The sequence below is a fragment of the Hylobates moloch genome, unplaced genomic scaffold, assembly GCF_009828535.3.
Source record: "Hylobates moloch isolate HMO894 unplaced genomic scaffold, HMol_V3 SCAFFOLD_3, whole genome shotgun sequence".
Lineage (NCBI taxonomy): Eukaryota > Metazoa > Chordata > Mammalia > Primates > Hylobatidae > Hylobates > Hylobates moloch.
In genome coordinates this window covers 17,936,500-17,955,780 of record NW_026652278.1, presented here as the reverse complement: position 1 = coordinate 17,955,780, position 19,281 = coordinate 17,936,500, and the positions used below count along the sequence as shown (strand labels likewise).

Genomic DNA, 19,281 nt, shown 5'->3' with positions numbered 1-19,281 from the left:
TGGATAATTGACATAGGCCACAGTATTTTGAAGTCTATCCATCAGTAGGCATGTATGAATGTGGCTTATGTATGTAAATAGATTGCTGTTACATTTTCTGAAGTTTAAGTTGTTTAGCTTTAGTTTGCAGGGCTTCACGAAAGCACAGCTTAGTTTTCAGTGACTCCAAATTAGGAAATATGGGGAAAAAATAAGGAAAACAAATTGAAAACATTAGTTTGCAGATTTGTAGTCAAGAAAAATTAGAATTTGGTCCAAACCTTAGAAAATAATAAAAATTGAAAAACATTAGGCAAGACTAGAATCTAACATCAAGTGTCCTACAGTTTTTGAAATATATTTTTTTCTCCAGTTTCCCATGTTTATTAAAGACAAATCATGGTAGGACTGATTTGTTTTATTATACTTGGCCTCATTATTTGTATACAGTGCAGCAAGAATAATTTTTTTTTTGAAATGGAGTTTTGCTTTTGTTGCCCAGGCTAGAGTGCAATGGTGTGATCTCAGCTCATTGCAACCTCTGCCTCCAGATTCAAGCAATTCCCAGCCCCAGCCTCCAAAATAGCTGGGATTATAGGCATGTGCCACCATGCCTGGCTAATTTTGTATTTTTAGTGGAGATGGGGTTTCTCCATGTTGGTCAGGCTGGTCTCGAACTCCCGACCTCAGGTGATCCGCCTGCCTCAGCCTCCCAGAGTGCTGGGATTACAGGCATGAACCACCACACCTGACCCAAATAATTATTTTTTTACATAGCCTTTTAAATTGGCTTTGATGGAACTTTGTTTCATAGCAGGAATTTCAGGTAAGACTTTTTTTTTTTTTTTTTTTTTTGAGATAGAGTTTCATTCTTGTCCCCCAGGCTGGAGTGCAATGGTGCGAGCTCCACTTACTGCAACCTCTGCCTCCTGGATTCAAGCAATTCTCCTTCCTGTCTTAGCCTCCCAAGTAGCTGAGATTACAGGCACCCACCACCATGCCTGGCTTATTTTTGTATTGTTTGGTAAAGACAGGGTTTCACCATGTTTGCCAGGCTAGTCTTGAACTCCTGACCTCAGGTGATCCACCCATTTTGGCCTGCCAAAGTGCTGGGATGACAGGCGTGAGCAACTACGTCTGGCTCAGGTGAGACTTTTTAAAAACTGAGCCCATCCATGGATTTGTACCATTAAATACTTATGAGTTGGGTGAATTCCTCTTCTCTTGAGGTTTCAAGATAAACTTGGGGATCCTGGGCCTGTTAGAAAGTGATATTTTTTTACTTACCACAGGTTATGAACCCTGTACAGGGACTGTGTAGACAAGGTATGAGGCCAGTTTTTCCATGGGGCTTTTATTGGCTCCATAAGTTGTTTGATTCCTTAAAGGAAAGTACATCATTCCAGTTAATGGTTTGGTATAAATAACCCATTTCTTCAGTCATGTACTGTTACAAATTAAAACAGATTCTTATTGCACATACCATAGTTATGTGGAAATAACTATATTGCCATAAGTTAAGAATAATAACAAATAGTTTTTAAATTCTGTAGAAATCAGGTACAGAGAAATAAATGTTGTTTATAGGAGTATACTAAATTATTAGAAGCTATTAATAGCTTTAAAGAAAAGTTTTCTTGACATTGAAAAAACAAAACAAGGATTAGCAATGTTTTAAGCAAAAGGTTAAAAAGATTACTGTAGTCTTCTATTAGTTCAGTCCATGCAGTTAATTACTGTTCTGCTTGACATTTATGAACATTTCAGCTCTCCCTGTGTCCTGAAATTTTTTCCTCTACTTAGATATCAAAATCTTCAAAGTTATCAGAGATTGCATTCAAGAGCACCTGTTAGAGTTTTTACAGCTGATTATAAAACCCCCTTCTAAAGAGGACTAAAACAAGACAACAATTGTCCTTGGATGACAAAAGTTTTAAGATAGCCATAGTTAAAGACACAATTAAGTAAATTTGTTATGTCTGTGGCACACAATAATTTAACATAACAATTTTAATTATTACTGATAATGTATACTAAGTTATATCAGAATTATGGGATTTTTCCATAATTTTGGAATACATATCAATAACATATTTATACAAATACAGCTCAAAGAAAACCACATGCCATTTTGTATTTGACAATGCTTCTTGTATAATTTTTATACCAGTTAAGCCAAATTATGGTTTTTTGGACTCTAGGGACCCTAATATCTTAAAGGATTAATTAGGTTAGAAAAAGACATAATTTATAATTTGATTTTGGAAAGTTTGTTAAATATCAAAGGTTTAAAACACTTGATATAGCAGGTTATTGCAAAATAAGTTATTCATTCAACCAAAGTGATAACTGAAGGATTTTTAAAAAGAGGCAAAAACCCTTATTCTTTGAGAGAGGAGACTTAATTTTCCAAACAAGAAGCCCTAGTAAAAATAGCATGAAGCCAATTAAATTTTTTTAAATTTTATAAACAATTTATAAAATTTTAATCCTGACCATAGGATATAACTTCCATAATCCTCTTATAACCTTTATTAAGGAGTCAGTTAATGCTTTAAGAAAACCTTGTTAATCTGACACAGCTGTAAATATGCTGGTATTGCCTTAGTATGCCTTTGACATTAATGATTGATTTATAGATAAACTGAGTTGATTTTATCTTTAAAAATGGCCCTATAGCATTAGGAGAAATTCCAAATGTAGATGATAGGTTGATGAGTGCAGCAAATCACCATGGCATGTGTATACCTATGTAACAAAACTGCATGTTCTGCATATGTTCCCCAGAAATTAAAGTATAATTTTTAAAAAAGGCCCTAATGGTCTCACATCCCCACCTCCTCTGCGATAGTTCTTGGGCCTTGAGGAGTTGAATAGCTTTAATTTCTGGCTCTGTGTCTCAGGAATACAGTTTATTTTGACTGGCATCTTTTACTGGGCCTGAAGATGAGGCTTTAACTGCTTTTAGTGTTTATGCTTTAGCAGGACTTGGTGTCCTTTTTAGACTCAGGATTTAAAACCATGTAACTTAATATTACAAGGACTTTAAAAGCACATAAAGAAGGATACATATATGTAATAACCTTAATTTAAAAAATTAATTTTAGTTATTTTCCTAAGCAAACCAAAACTTAATAATAATGGCATAGGAATTGTTTCAATAAACTAAAATCTTTTAGGCCAGTTACCAAAGGGAAAAGAAAAGTTTACACTGCACACAATATTATGTTGGAAGAAAATATTTTCTTTAGAGCTTTAAGAAAACATTGTAGGCCTCAGGCAATAACAAACAGAACACAAGGAAAAAAAATTATATGGCTGAAAATGCGTTGAAGGAGAAGTTTTGCTATTTTACACCCTTAAAAGGGGAGAGAAAACCTAAAATGGTGAGATGCAATAAAAGTTGAACATTGTGTTAAAAACAAATTAAAATCTCATAATTTATTTAGTAAATCAATCCCTTAATAAAATTTCATTGTTTTAACCAATTATGTAGTGTATGAGTGTTTTTGTATACATTAAGCCCAGTCTTTAGAAAGACCATTACAATTTCCCTTTAATTATAGACAACTTTATTATGTAAAAGTTTTTATTTTTTTTAATAAATTCTCTTCTTGTGACTTACCCAGACTGTTCATGACATGCTTGGCCTTTCTGGTTTGTCCTGAACATCACTTTTTCTTAAACAACCAGATATTTTATTATAGGACTAAATCTACCCTACAAGATATTTTTCATATTAAATTATTTTTCTTTAAGCTTTTTTTTTACCAAAAATCCCTTTTTATTTTTACAGCTTCCTTTACACCTTTCTTATTTCCTGGTTCCTTTTACCTTCTTGTAATATAACCTTTAAATTAGCTTTGAATTAGACAAAATTTGTTCACCTTTTCAAAAAGGACACACTTTTTTTAAGAAAGAATGTTTTTGTACAAATATATTATTATTGGAAAATGCCCAAATAATGAAATATCTATTATTTAATTTAATATAACTTTAGATTTTAAATTATAACTCTTTTGTTTACAAGTATTTATCCCATTACATTTACCTAATTATTTTCTTATCATTTACCTAGATTGTGTATGAAAACTGAAATAGTCATTTAAAGTTATTGAACCACCATTGCAAAATTATACCTGAGACAGTAAAAAAGATTTGATCTAACTGACTTCATCTTGGTTCTTGTTCATTCCTGGGTATTGGCTGAACAAACCAAATTAGGAGGAATTTAGTTTATAGTTTAGCTTTGAATCAATGATGAAGATAACATTCCCTTCCCAAAACAAACCGTATTGCCTGTGGACTAATCCGTCTAAAGCCACAGAATTAGAAGTTATGGTAATCTTACTAAATTTAAGATATATCTATTTTTATTAAACTCATATTAATGTCTTATTTACTAAAGATTACGGAAGCAAAGATTATTTTCTCTTGGGCTGGGTTTATAGTTTTGTAAACCCTATGCCAAATTTTGACACTGTATAGTATTTTGCAGGAATAAGTATGAAATTACTTGATTAATAAATACAAAGAAAATGTATGCTGGCAATTCTTAAGACATTTTTAATATTACTTTACCAATAATCTTAAAGCTGGCTTATTTATTAAAGATTTTACTTAAGTTAAATTAACTTGAAAAAGCATTTGATTAGCCTTTTCTTTTTTCATGATAAAGTATTTGATTTAAGCACTTTTATTTTCTGAAGCCAATTAGAGATCTTTTGTATATTTTCAGTAGTGAAACATTGTGTACACAACACAAAAATACATAGATGTATTAGGCATGCTGATAGAAGTACATCTTTAGATTTATAGATTTATAAAGACCTTTTTTTCTATCTTAGACTTTTAGATTCTTAATAACCTGTTTTATAACCCAGAGCAGTTTTCAGCTAAATAGTCTTAAATTTGCACATTAAAGAAGACAACTCAGGTGAAAATCAAATTACAAAATTTACATAATAAGGTACTGAGACAAAAAGTCTGGTGGTGCTAGAGGGAGATTAAAGATGGATGCCAAATTAAACATAAAATTATAGAAATCGATCATAGAATTGTATAAGGAGACCAATTTTATTTAGATACAGACTACCTATATTTTAACTGGATCTTTGAGCTCTAGGCAGAGCCCACACTGAATCCTGGGTCTCCAAAAAGGGAGAATAATTATGATCTTAGACTATGTGATGCCTTTACAGTGCACTTAAAATAATTATTTTTGAACAAAGATATTTCTAAGTGTCTGAACTGCATGCTTCCTTAAAACCCAAAAGTAGCCTCTGTTGTAATAGGTATTTTAGTTAAAAAAATCAGGTTACAAAATACAAAAGCAAGCAGTTTAAGAGCTGAGACAAACTTGTCTGTATATTCTCTTTGTACTCCATAAAAAACAAACAAACAAAAAACAGAAGTTTCACCCCAAAAGGGAGCTTGGTACCTTCTTTGATTTCTTTAAGGACCCCCAAGCTATTTTAAACTATTTTAGGTCCCTCATTCAGTAGATGGTGCAAGAGAAAGGAGAGAGAGTAGATGTAAATGAAGAAAACAGAATTCAGTTAACTGAGAAGAAAAAATCTTTTGCTCAAAAAAAGGCAAGGTTCTAGGAGAGAGAAAAAAACATGAACGCCTTTTAAATACAAACAGGCACACAGACACACATATCTTGGATGTTAGCTTTTAATTAAGCTTAACCATTGAGCCCCTTTAAAAAATTTTTTTAAATCTCATTATCATATTTCAGCTAGGACAAATTGCTGCTATTTCAGAAGTAGCAAGTATCAAACCGGAAAGGGCTGGATTCAGGAACCAAATCCAGGGTTTCCTGGTGGAGGGAAAAAAAAAAAAAGGCAGAACCTTAGCTATTGAACTCCAGCATGGGTGGACAGCCATTGTTCTTTCAGTTTGGCCTGAGTAGTAAAAAGGTGGCCTTGTTATGTAAATAAAGCCCCTTTAGTAGTTAAAATTCAAAAAAAATTCATTTCTTTTTCCCTTTTGCTGTCCATTTTCTCCCCAACTACACCAACTTTGTGTGTGTGTGTTTGGTGGCGGGGTGTCAGGGGTGGTGGTGGGGAATTTAGCCACTTCAGAGGCCTTGTTCCCCATGATTTGGAATTTTCCTTCAAATTTTATCAAGTCTGATAGAGTTGGTTAAACCCAATGGGAAAAAGACCGAAGGAACAATAAAAATAGGAACAAACATACAACAACAGCAAAAACAGTTAAACAAACGAGAGCAAACAAACAACTTATGTGATTACTGAATATTGTAATGGTAAGGAGAAATTAAGACCAGCTGGTTGTTAAACTTAGCCAAGACAAAACCCCAATTTAGCTACTTACCTAGGGATGGGTCTCAGGCTGAAGACTGTACTCTACCATCCTAGAAGCTGGAAAAAAAACTAAAAAACAAAAACCTGAACTCATCTTCCCTGCTGCAAATGAGCTCAAACTCCGTAAAGGAGTTATCTGCCTTTCATCATCATGGAAACAGAAAATCTTGCCTTCCTTATTGGAAGCAAGTAAAACTCCAAAAAGGGAAGTTGTACGGCAAAATAAACTTTAGATCTCGACCAAATTTTGGGAGATCAGGGATTCTCTGGACGGTATGCTCCCAGACCTCAGCAAATTGTCCTATTTGAGCCATAATGTTCACTCATGCTAATATCAAGCACCAATAGGAGATTTGTGAAAGATCGGAGACATCTCCAGTCAGAATCCCTTTGTGGTTACCAAAATGTGAACCCCCAAAATCTGAGACAGGTCTCAGTTAATTTAGAAAGTTTATTTGCCAAGGTTGAGGACATGCGCCTGTGACACAGCCTCAGGATGTTTTGATGACATGTGCCCAAAGTGATTAGAGCACAGTTTAGTTTTATACATTTTAGGGAGACATGAGACATTAATTAACATACATAAGATGAACATTGGTTCAGTCTGGAAAGTCAGGACAGCTTGAAGCAAAGGTGGGAAGACTTGAAGCAGGGAGGGGGCTTCCAGGTTATAGGTAGATAAGAGACAAATGGTTGCATTCCTTTGAGTTTCTGATTAATTTCTCCAAAGGAAGAAATCAGATATGCATTTATCTTAGTGAGCAGAGGGGCAACTTTGAATGAAATGGGAAGCAGGTTGGCCCTAAGCAGTTCCCAGCTTGATTTTTCCTTTTAGCTTAGTGATTTGGGGGCCCCCAGATTTATTTTCCTTTCTCAAGTGTTATATCTCTAGTAGATACTGCAATTCAATAAGTAAAAATGCTAGGATTTTTTGCTAGTTACTAGGAATATAATAATCGAATGCGTGATTGCAAATATTATAAAGTCAAATGAAGAAAAAGGACAGGTAACCTAATAATGATGGTATGCTGTGACTAATTTTTGTTAAGAAAGTGTAGTACTTAAGAACTAGAGTCAGAATGCACTGATTTTCATTTCAGCTTCACTGCTTATTGACTGGGTAACCTTCTAAGCCTTGATTTATCATCTATAAAATGAAATTAATGACATTACCTAATTGATGAGGTAATTCGGAGTATTAAGTCAGTTAATATACAAAAAGTACTTAGCACAGTGCCTGGGAAATAGTAAGCACTTTATGAATATCAGCTCTTTTTAGTAGTAGTATTGTAGAAGTATATGTAGAGAAATCAGGAGTGAAATGAGGATTGCCATTCAGACAAAATCCAGAACTGGTAGGCAATGATTCTAGAATAAGAGTTACCCATGGGTGGAAGGTATGAGGGATGAGGGAAAAGTTTGTGCCAAACAGGGTTACAGAGGTTTTCTAATGTATGTCAAGTTTTTGAAGCTGCCAGTATAGGCATACCTTGTTGTATTTTACTTCACAGTATTGCACTTCAGAGATGTTGTAGTTTTTTTACTAATTGAAGTGTTGTGGTAACCATAGGTTAAGCAAGTCTGTTCGTGCAATTTTTCCAACATCATGTACTCACTTTGTGTCTCAGTACCACATTTTGGTTATTTTAAAAATATTTTTATTTTTTAAATTATTATTATATAGATTATGGCAATTTGTGATCAGTGCTCTTTGATGTTACATTTGTAATTGTTTTGGGGTGCCACAAACTACCTATATAAGACAAGTCAGCTTAATTAATGTGGTGTTTGTTCTGAGTGCTCCATTGACTGGAAGTTCTCTTGTCTCCATCTCCTTAGGCCTCCTTTTCATTGAGACACAGCAATATTGAAATTAAGCTGTTTAATAATGCTACAATTGCTTCCCAGTGTTCAAATGAATTGTTGCATGTCTTGTCACTTTAAATCAAATGCTACATGTGATTAAGCTCAGTGAGGAGGGCATGTTGAATGCCAATACGGCCAAAATCTAGGCCTCTTGTCCGGAGAATAGCTGAACTGTGAATGCAAAGGAAAAATTCTTGAAGGAAATGAATGCTACTTTAGTGAACACACAAATCATAAGAAAATGAAATAGCCTTATTAATGATATGGAGAAAGTTTTAGTTGTCCGAATGTAAGATCAAAACCACTATAACATTCCTGTAAACCTAAGCTTAATTTAGAGTAGAACCTAACTTTCTTCAATTCTACAAAGTCTGAGAGAGGTGAGGAAGATGCAGAAGAAAATTTGGAAGCCAGCAGAAGGTGGTTTATGAGGTTTAAGTAAGGAAGCCATCTCCGTAACAAAAGTGTAAGGTGAAGCAGTAAGTGCTGATAGAAGATCCATGTCTAACTTAATTGATGCAGTAGCTACACTAAATAACAGATTCTCAATGTATATGAAACAGCTTTCTAAAAGGAGATACCACCTAGGAATTTTATAGCAAAGAAGACATGTAAATGCTTGACATCAAAATTCAAAAGACAGGATGATTTTCTTGTTAGGAGTTAATGCATCTGGTGATTATGAGCCTTGGTAATGAGCCATTGCTCATTTACCCTTCTGAAAATCCTACAGCCCTTAAGAATTATGCTAAATATGTTCTGCCTATGTTCTGTAAATGGAACAATAAAGCCAGCATGACAGCATATCTATTTACAGCATGGTTTACTGAATATTTTAAGCCCACTGTTGAGGCCTACTGCTTAGAAAAAAAAGACTTCTTTCAAAATATTACAGCTCATTCACAATGTTCTTAGTCACTCAAGAGCTTTGATGGTGATGTACAGGAGATTAATGTTGTTTTCATGCCTGCTGACACAATAACTGATACGGTTTGGGTGGCGTCCCCACCAAAATCTCATGTTCAATTGTAATCCCCAGTGTTGGAGGTGGGGGCCTGGTGGGAGGTGATTGGATCATGGGGATGGATCCTTCATGAATGGTTTAGCACCATCCCCTTCGTGCTGTTCTCTTGGTGCTGATAGTGAGTGAGTTCTTGAGAGATCTGGTTGTTTAAATTTGTATAGTACCCACTCTTCACTCTCTCATTCCTGCTCCTGTGCCTGCGTCGCCTTCACCTTTCACCATGATCCTAAGTTTATTGAGGCCTCCCCAGAAGCCTTGCAGATGCCAGCATCATGCTTCCTGTACAACCTGTGGATCTATGAGCCAATTAAGCCCCTTTTCTTTATAAATTACCCGGTCTTGGGTATTTCTTTATAGTGATGCAAGAATGATCTAAGTACAATAACCATTTGGCAGCCTGTGGATCAAGGAGTAATTTTGATTTTGTGTACTATGTTTATTAAAATACATTTTGTAAGGCTATAGCTGACATAGGTAATGATTCCTCTGATGAATCTAGGCAAAGAAAAATCTCTGGAAAGAATTCATCATTCTAGTTGCCTTTGATAACATTCATGATTCATGGGAGTAGATCAAAATATCAACATTAACTTGAGTTTGGAAGAAGTTGATTCCCACTCTCATGGATGACTTTGAGGGGTTCTAGGTATTAGTGGAAGAAGTAACTGCACTTGTGGTAGAGATAGCATAAGCAATATTAATAGAATTAGGAGTGCAATTTGAAGATGTAATGAATTGCTGCAATGTAATGATAAAACTTTATTAATGAGATGTTGGTTTTTGTGGATGAGTAAAGAAAGTAGTTTCTGGAGGTGGAAACTTTTCCTGGTGAAGATGCTGTGAACATTGTTGAAATGACAATGAGTTGGAATATCACATAAACTTGATAAAGAAGCAGCTGGATTTGAGGATTGACTCCAATTGCAAAGGAAGTTCTGTTAGTAAATTTTTATGAAACAGCATTGCATGCTGCAGAGAAATCTTTCCTGAAAGGTGCAGTCAGTCAATGTGGCAAATATCATTGTTGTCTTATTTTAAGAAACTGCCACAGTCACTCCAACCCTCAGCAACCATTACCCTGATCAGGCAGCAGCTGTCAACATCGAGGCAAGACCCTCCACCAGCAAAAAGAAAACATGCAAAAGGCTCAGGTGATCATTAGCATTTTTTAGCCATAAAGTATTTTATATATATTTTCTTTTAGACATAATATTATTGCATATTTAATAGGCTACAGCATTGTGTAAACATTACTGTTATATGCCCTGGGAAACCAAAAAAAAATTGTCACCCATTTTATTGCGATATTAACTTTATTGCGGTAGTCTGTAACTAAACTTGCAGCATCTCCAGCATATGCCTGTACTGTTATTTGACTGCAGTGTTAACACTATTAGCAGAGAAAGAAGCAAGGGCTAAGTTTTTCAGATTGGTATATGATATGTTAATGTGATTGGATGTCATAAAAGTAAAGGAGAAACACTGAGGAAATTTAAGCAAGGGAATTAAGAAGTGTTTGGAGGAGAATCACAGAAACCTCTTTTGGGGTTAAAGAGAGCATTTTGTCAGTTAAATTTGTGTATTAAACCATGAGGAAAGTTATGAGTGCCTTCATTCATTAGGCATGTGTTTGCTATAGAAAGAACTTAAAGTATTTAATGTTTATAAACAATATCCAAGGATTTTTCATCAGAATAATATGCTATAATACTTATGCAGAACTATCTGGTATATTTATTCCTCATGTTTTATTCCAGAAATGTGTTTTATTTTGTCTTTTACAATTGTCTATTTTCTGCATAACCATATTTTTAAAAATATTACCTTGTCTGAATTATACACATTATTATTGTGTTAATTATCTGTTGAAAGTTTATATGGAACATTATCATAGTGGATCTTAGTGACAGCTAATTTAATCTCCAATTTGAATTTATTTATATTTTTTAAAAGAACAAGTAAGAATATAACCTAATAAGATCTCAAGTTGCTTGCCTGAAACAGCCTGATTGTCTTTAAGATATGACTAGTTAACTAGCATCCTTTATGTAACTATGCTTTTTAATCCAAATAGTGGTTTGCAAGACCCTCTCTTTCCCTTCAATTCATTAGATGAACTTGATAATTTTAGCACATTCTTTTATATTATATTTTCATTTTTGTTTATCTGAAATATTATATCAGAGTTTATTATGTATGGCAAGCTGACATTTTGCACAAACACATCAATTTATCTTTCATAAAATAAGAAATTTTCTCTCACAAATTTTGACATTTTGTAGTAAATATCAAGCTATTAATCTACTTCTCTGTCCAAATGCATTTAATGCAACTTTTTCATAAAATCATAAAATTTAAAATATTGATCATTATTAATTCATGAAAAATATAGCATATCTTAAATTCAAGTTTTAGATTTTGGACATGTTTTCAATATGAATTTACATTTACATTTGAATTGACAAACTGTATTATCAGGGTTACTGTAGTTTCAGCTAACTTACTTTTTAGCATGTCTTCTCAATTATTTGGGGGGTTTTTTAAACAGATAGGGAAAATGAGAATATGAAATTGTGTCATTAATCAGTCTTTATTTTGATGATTTTGTTTGAATAATTGCTGTATAATGAAATTATTACAGAAGACAGAATTACAAAGGTGCATTTATACTGGCTTAAGTTTTAAAACTAACTTTAAATGTAACTTGTGTAAACATGTCATATTTTTCATGGGAATACCAGAGAACTAAATGGAAAACATTATTTGCAAGTGTCATGTTCTAGCCATGGCATCAACAAATAGGAATCTTCCTAATTAGAACATAATAGATTTTACAGTCATAAATATCCCATACCCTGAGAAGATATACGTTCATAGAAAATACAAATTTAGAATATTGTTGCCATTATTGATTTGTCTCACTGTTTTTTAAAAGCAGTTGGCTAAATAAACATTCTTTTAAGATGGTATCATTTTTAACACATTAATAAATAATATTTCATGTAATGCCACCTAATTGAGATACAATAACATCTGTACCTTCTTCCTTTCATAGCTCTTAATAAGGATATTTGAAGTCTTAAGAATACTCCCATGCTAAATCTTGCTATTGAATCTATTCTATAAATTTCTTGAAGTTATTTATTTATATTTATAAATATTTCTAAATTATATTTCTAAATTATATTCATTAATTTATAATTATTTATTTATTCAATAGTTTTACTGAGTGCTTTCTATATACTGTCTACCAACTACTGTTCTAGTCATTGGAAGAGTGCTGTGAACAATATGAACAAGGCTACTATTCTCGAGGAGCTTACATTTTAGTGGGGAAAAGACATTTGAACTAATGATCAACCAGTAAAATAAAATAATTTTAGATTGTAGTTTGAAAAACATAGTTTTATATAATACTATACAGTAAGGGGATGGTAAACTACGTAAGTGTTTTTAAGAAGTATAATATTTGCGGTGAGACCTACATGATACAGAGCAAGCCATGTGAAGACCAGTTGCCCTGCATCACTTAAGAATGATTCTCCTTTGTGCTTACTCCTTTTCCTAGAAACCAGGCTTGTCCAACCTGCAGCCCACGGGCCACATGCAGCCCAGGATGGCTTTGAATGCAGTGAAACACAAATTTGTAAACTTTCTTAAAACATTATGAGATTTTTTTGCGATTTGTTTTTTGTTTTTGGCTCATCAGCTATCCTTAGTGTTTGTGTGTTTTATGTGTGGCATAAGACAATGCTTTTTCTTCCACTGTGGCCCAGGGAAGCCAAAAGATTGGGCATCCCTGCACTTTCCAGTTTTATTAGAAGGGGCCTGGAATTGCTGTATGCTATTGTAGACAGAGAAAAACTGAGGATAGCCAGATACACTTGAACCTAATGCTGTGCTTCATTTCTTTCTGCTCTCTGTATCAAATTTTTCTGTTTGATCTCAGCACTTCTGCATATTTTTAGATGTTAAAGAGCGATTTCTTGTCCCACCCATGTGAATAGTAGAAGACAGGACATTTTTCATGTTCTTTTTTCTCATAGCACTTACTGAGTTCCAACATATTATATAATTTATTATTATCACCATTTATTATCTGCTCTCTCAGTAAGAATTTTTTCACTGCTAGCTTTTTTTTTTTTAACTGATACATCCAAGTACCTGATACAATGCCCAGAATATAATAGATACTTAGTGATTTATTTGACATATGCATAAATGTATACCCCTTAAGAGGGAATCTTGAAAGAGAATCTGACTGAGTTAGTGTCTGCTTGGCATTGCTTACTAATTTTACCAAATCATCCTTGGATCTGCCTTCCATTTCCATAATCAATTATGTCTTATTTTTAAAGTATATACCTGACAATGGACTACAACAGTATTTTCCATAGGGAATTTCCTGTGGAATTTTCTATGGAAAGTCTCGGGTGGAGGAACATTTTGAAATATTTGTACAACAAATTGTAGTGCTGACTCTTCTGTTGAATAGCCAGTATGGAATATATTCAACCTGGCCTGTAGCCTCCAGATGGGACTCCAAGTACAAAAACTGCTTGTGCTGAGTCTACATTTACTCTTGAGTACCATTTATTTTAACAGATTAGTCACTCTGAGTGTCCCTTGGGTTAGTTTTTAAGAAAGTCTGTATTTCAGATGGTACTTTTTATAGAGACTTTACCCATAAACTTCATCCCACCATTAATACTCCTTATTGTAAAAGGTAGGAGAGTATATCTGTAGCAGGAGTTGGTTGAGGTCTTCAATCAGTGCTTTACTTAATGTTCAAGTATCATGTGTAACCTAATTTGAACCGCAGCTATTATTTTTGATAATTTTAAAAACTGTTAATTTTGGGAGGTCCAAGTGTCTCATCACGCCAAAGAAGTGGTATTTCAGCTTATTCTCTGAAAACAAGCTGGAATTAAAATAGCATTCGTATTTCTTATGAAAACTTTTACATTTGTCTTTATTATATTTATTAATAGGTAAAGATAGATAATATAATTATTTCAAGTTTTAGAATGTTTTGGTTCTTTGTGACTTTTACTTGAAGAAGTAGTCATTTTCCACTGGCTACGTTATTTATTCAAATATTCTTTGGGCAGATGTAAAAAAAATATATAGAGATGTTTCATGTGTGCCTATGTCTTGCTTACTTGCCTGAAATTATGGTCTTTCTTATAAGGTACTTAGTTATATGGACCCACAAATGGCAGGTAAACCATAATAAAATTCTGCAGTTCCAGCCTGAATCATGTGCTTCATCAATTTAAGTATATTGTTACTCTGTTGGTTACTCCCACTACTTATACACAATTTAAATTAAAGAAATGCCAAATCCTTTATATATTAAAGAATGGCAGATATTTGGGAGTGATAATGAGTTAAATAGGGATTGCACAAAGGGATTAGTGAAGACCCATATTTGAATATTATATATTTTAACAATCAATACTTTTTCCCCTAAAAATGTGCCGCTTGCTCTTTGAAAATTTTCCATTTCAGTTCCTTTCCCCACTTTTGTTGGACCTTCTTTGTTTTGTCTGTATTTATTTTGTTCTGCTTAATTTTGATTTTCACATTTAGCAGTTTCTCCTCATTATGAGACCAATCCTGGAAAAGAGATTTGACTGGTTGCTTTTGAAAATTCATGTACTCCAACTGTTCCAGGCTTCTTTAGAACTTCCTCAGGATCCCTTCAACTAACCTACTCTTGTATTGAGCAACTCTACACTTCTGTTTTCACTTCCTTGTTCAAATTGGCCTGGCCTAGTTTCAGTTAATACCTTTTTGAAACTTTTGAGTTTTCCTATTGATTCCCTGTTTTTCCTGCTCGTAGACACTGGTACCATCCACATCTTGAGTTTGTCGTTTACCCATACCAGTTTATGTTTTGACGTTTAAGGGAATTATCTGCCACTTACTTTTGTTAGAATAGTTGTTCTTTTTTTTTTTTTTTTTTTGGCTTTTCAATTTAGCTGCTATATATTTTAATATTGAAAGTCAAGGATATCAAAAACTATCCTGCTACTCCCACCGCCCACTCAGAACTCTGTCCCTTGGATTGCATTTGTTAATTTCTAAGTAGTTAAGCTTGTTTTTGCCATATGTGAAATTATAGTTTTAATTTTATTTTATTGGAATATGTTAATATAGCTCATAAAAGCTGTCATTTAGATTTTTAAAATACTTTCTCTGTACAATGTTTATTGTCTTCTTTTTAAAATGTTCTATGGATTAAAAATATATTTTAAATCGTCTGCGTTCTTGATGATTTCTGCTCTGTTTTGTAACAGAACTTCTTGAAATTTCAGCCTGTAGTTTGTTTCTACTGTGTCATGTTCCACATTCTCCTTATTCTGTTTGTATTAACATCCCCACCACTCTGTTGAAAGTTCATTTGTTTAAATTACTCATGAAGTTCATGTCAAATCCAGTAGCTGTATTTACATCCTCATCTTAACCAACATAATCAACCACTACTTTCTTCTTGCAACATTTCTGTTCTTTGACCGTCTTGACACAACCATTTCCTGGTTTCCTCCCACCTACCTTTCCACTTCTTTTTTTTAAGCTCTAATGATGGGGTGGCCCTGAATATCCTCTTAGAGATAATTTCTCCTGCATCTATTCTGTCTCCTAGGGACTATCATACAAGTACATGATTTAAAATGACATTTACGTTCCTTTGATTTCCAAATTTTTAAATCTAACCTTTCCTCTGAACTTCAAGCTAGTAGTTACTGTCTACTCTTGAACATTTAGTAGGTATTTCACATTTAACATATTCTAAGTAAGTTTTTCTTTTCTTATTTCTCCCTTGATCTTCATGGCCCTTTTCTATTCTCAGTAAGTAGAAATATCATCTTTCCACTTGTTCTTGTGAGAGCAAACTGCAATAGTCATGATTAATTCTTCTCCTTCATTCACCTGTCATATCTAATCCTTCAGCATGTCTCCTCACTTCTCTCTCTAAATTATGTACCTAACTACTTATTTTTGTCTTGATGACTGCTACTCTTGTGCAAGCTACTATCACCTTACGACTAGAAAAATCAAATATCCTCTTCTTTTCTCTTCTGGATTTCCCCAATTATTTCTTTCTCACCCAACAGCCAAAATGATATTTTTCCTGAGAGTTAGATCATGTCATTCACATAGCTCAAAACTTTCCATGGGTTCCCATTGCCCGTATAACATGTTCCAAACTCTTTGTCATGGCCAAAGACCTGTGTGACTTGCTTTTTGCTTTCTAATCTGAATTTATTTACAACTACTCTGTCCTTTGCTCACAATGCTCCACATCTTATGACTTTTCATAAACGTGTCTAACCTAATCATCATCTTTACACTTGAGAAACCTCTACCAACAGATATTTGTGTGGTTTTAAATTTCTTATTTGGATATAAGCTCATATATCACCCCTTTAGTGAGGCCAGCAGCTCTAACTACCTGATCCAAATTAGCCGCAAATCCTCCTAGCTCATATCATCTTTGTTTTTTTTCCACTCAAAACACCACTGTCAACAATTATGATTTCCCCCTACAAGTTTACCTGGTTATTTTCTCCCTCCTGCTATTAGAAAATAAATGCCATAATAATAGGAGCTTTGTCTTATTACAATGGTGTCACTAGCACCTAGAACAGAGCTTGTTTAGTGACTATTTCTTGAATATTTTTACATGATTTAAATGATACAAGTAGATCAATTTTGTGTCTCTTTGATCAGATAACTTTTAAAAGAGATATGCATATTAATAATTTCTTCCAAAATGTTCCATTATCAAATTCCCTTTATATGTCCAGGCATTGTGTTTTTACTTACTTGGTCTGTATTTTTGGTGCATATTGTTTTGTTATTGTTATATTTTCTTTGTCTCAGTGTTTTATTTGATCAGGTTTTGACTCTGAATTTCACTTTGCTATTAATATTGGTTTATATGTTTTATTGTTTTTAAGTGCCTATTATATCTTCTTACAGTATTTTATATTTTGGATAAAAATGTGTCACTGTTCTATATGTGTTTTCTGCTAAAAACATAAAGCTGAGTTGTATCTTTACTGCAAAAATCTCTGTCTTTCAATGTGGATTCAGCCTGTTGACATTTACTGCAATTACACTTTATCTTATTCAGTTAGTTTTATGTTATATTTATTAGTTTATTTGTTATTTCATCTGTTCTCTTTTTTTATATATTTGCTAATTATTCAAGCCTTTGTTCAAGGTCCTTATGCCCCCTTTTCATTTAGGTATTTATCAACATTGCATAAGGTTTCCTCCTATTCCAATTTGTCTTAAATAAACTAATTTTCTTTATTATGATTTCAAAATATTATCATTTCGAAGATTTTCCTCTTCTTAATTATTGTTTCCAGAATTCTGTTACCATGGATTTAAGTTCTTGTTGACAATATTCTTTGATAAGCTTCATTTCTATGACATTCTTATGGACAATCACCTGGGAAGAAAATTCGTTTTTATAAACTTCAAAAGATGTTTTTTCTTTAATCTTTTATGATATTTTCACCTATAACCAATATCCTATGCCAATTATCTTTCTTCAGCCTTTGTATAAGTGTTTCATAATTCAATAGCTTAGAAGCTTGTAGGAAATGAATATTACTATATTTAAGCTTACATGTACATGCCAAAGAATCATTTTCTCACCTTACTGTAATTCTTTACATAAGAAATACTGATATCCCTTATTTTAGAGTGCCATTTAAATTCCTTAGTGTTCTTTCCTTGCACTGAAAGCTGGGACAATTATAGGATTCATTTCCTTTGTTTTTCTTCATTCAGGGATCATAATCTCTGACCACTTGTCCAATGCCTGAAATTGGTTGTTTCAGATACTTCACCTAGTTTTCCAGTTGTTTACAGCAGGAGAGAAAACTCATTCCTTTTAGTCCATTTTCAGTAGAAATTCTATTATGTTTTTGAAACATTTTCATAAAATATTATTAAAAGAAAAAGAGATTTTAATACCTGAATGGTTTAGCTTGAGCAATGTGGGAAAACTCATTTATATTGACATCTCATTTATACATGATACAAAAGTTTAATAATGTTTATATTGTAACTTTTACATGCCAGAAATTATGGTAAGCATTAAATTTCTATTAATTCAGTTAGATTTTCTATAACATTATAAGGTAGATGCTTTTATTATTACCATTCGCATATGGGAAGACTGAGAAATAGACTAGTTTTTCAAAATATACAGGGCTAGTAAGTGAAAAGCCACATTACACAATCAGTTATTCTCTATCCAGATGCTATCTTGTTGATTGATACACTATAATACACTTCCTCAGGACAGATGTTATAGTATGATCTCTATAATGTTAACAGAAATGGAGAACAACTTTAACTTTTTGGCCAGTTTCACCTTTTAAAATTAACTTATTAACATTAACAAGTTTTAAAATGATGTGACATATTTTATTATTTGAATGGTGTGTAACAAAACATTTGTGTGTATATATATATATATATATATATATATATATATGAACTTCCCCAATGAAATATATAGGAGAAAATCCTTTTTTTAAGTGGTTAGGCATATTTAATCTGTCATAGTATTTCACATGAAACTCTTAGCGTGCATCCTTAAAGTAATTTTCTAATAGTTTTTAAAATATTTAATGTCACATTCTACACTATGACCATCATTAGCAGTTGGATATGTTAGGTATTCTAGATGAAGTTTTGATTCCATCATATATTTGATTTATAATATCATGATCCAAATGTCTTGGTGACTTAGAAAAACTATATTTACAAATGTCATGAAATATCACCACAGGTTTTAGAGAAGAACATACTTTCAATTTTTTTATTTTGATTTTTCAGATTGCATTCTCACAACACAATACAATCATGGACCTTGTGCAGTTTTTTGTCACCTTCTTCAGGTAAAAGTTTGCTTTGACTGACTTTGAACTTGTCAAGCCTATATTCTGATATATGTCCTGTCAATCTGTTAATCGACCAATTCTGTAACCTTAAAGTATCATAGAGTATGTCTTGAACAGCTTTATATGCTTAAATATATCCCACAGAGCA

The 19,281-nt window shown here is 33.1% G+C and overlaps 1 protein-coding gene across 4 annotated transcripts in view; it reads left to right on the top strand.

The window, feature by feature from the left end:
- The window catches only part of ATRNL1 (attractin like 1), an 838,515-nt gene that overhangs the window by 402,506 nt on the left and 416,728 nt on the right, over positions 1-19,281 (top strand). For all 4 annotated transcript variants that reach the window (XM_032176925.2, XM_032176917.2, XM_032176911.2 and 1 more), the window contains one exon: positions 19,069-19,130. In XM_032176925.2, the coding sequence (XP_032032816.1) occupies positions 19,069-19,130 (62 nt within the window). The remainder of the gene's footprint in view (positions 1-19,068; positions 19,131-19,281) is intronic.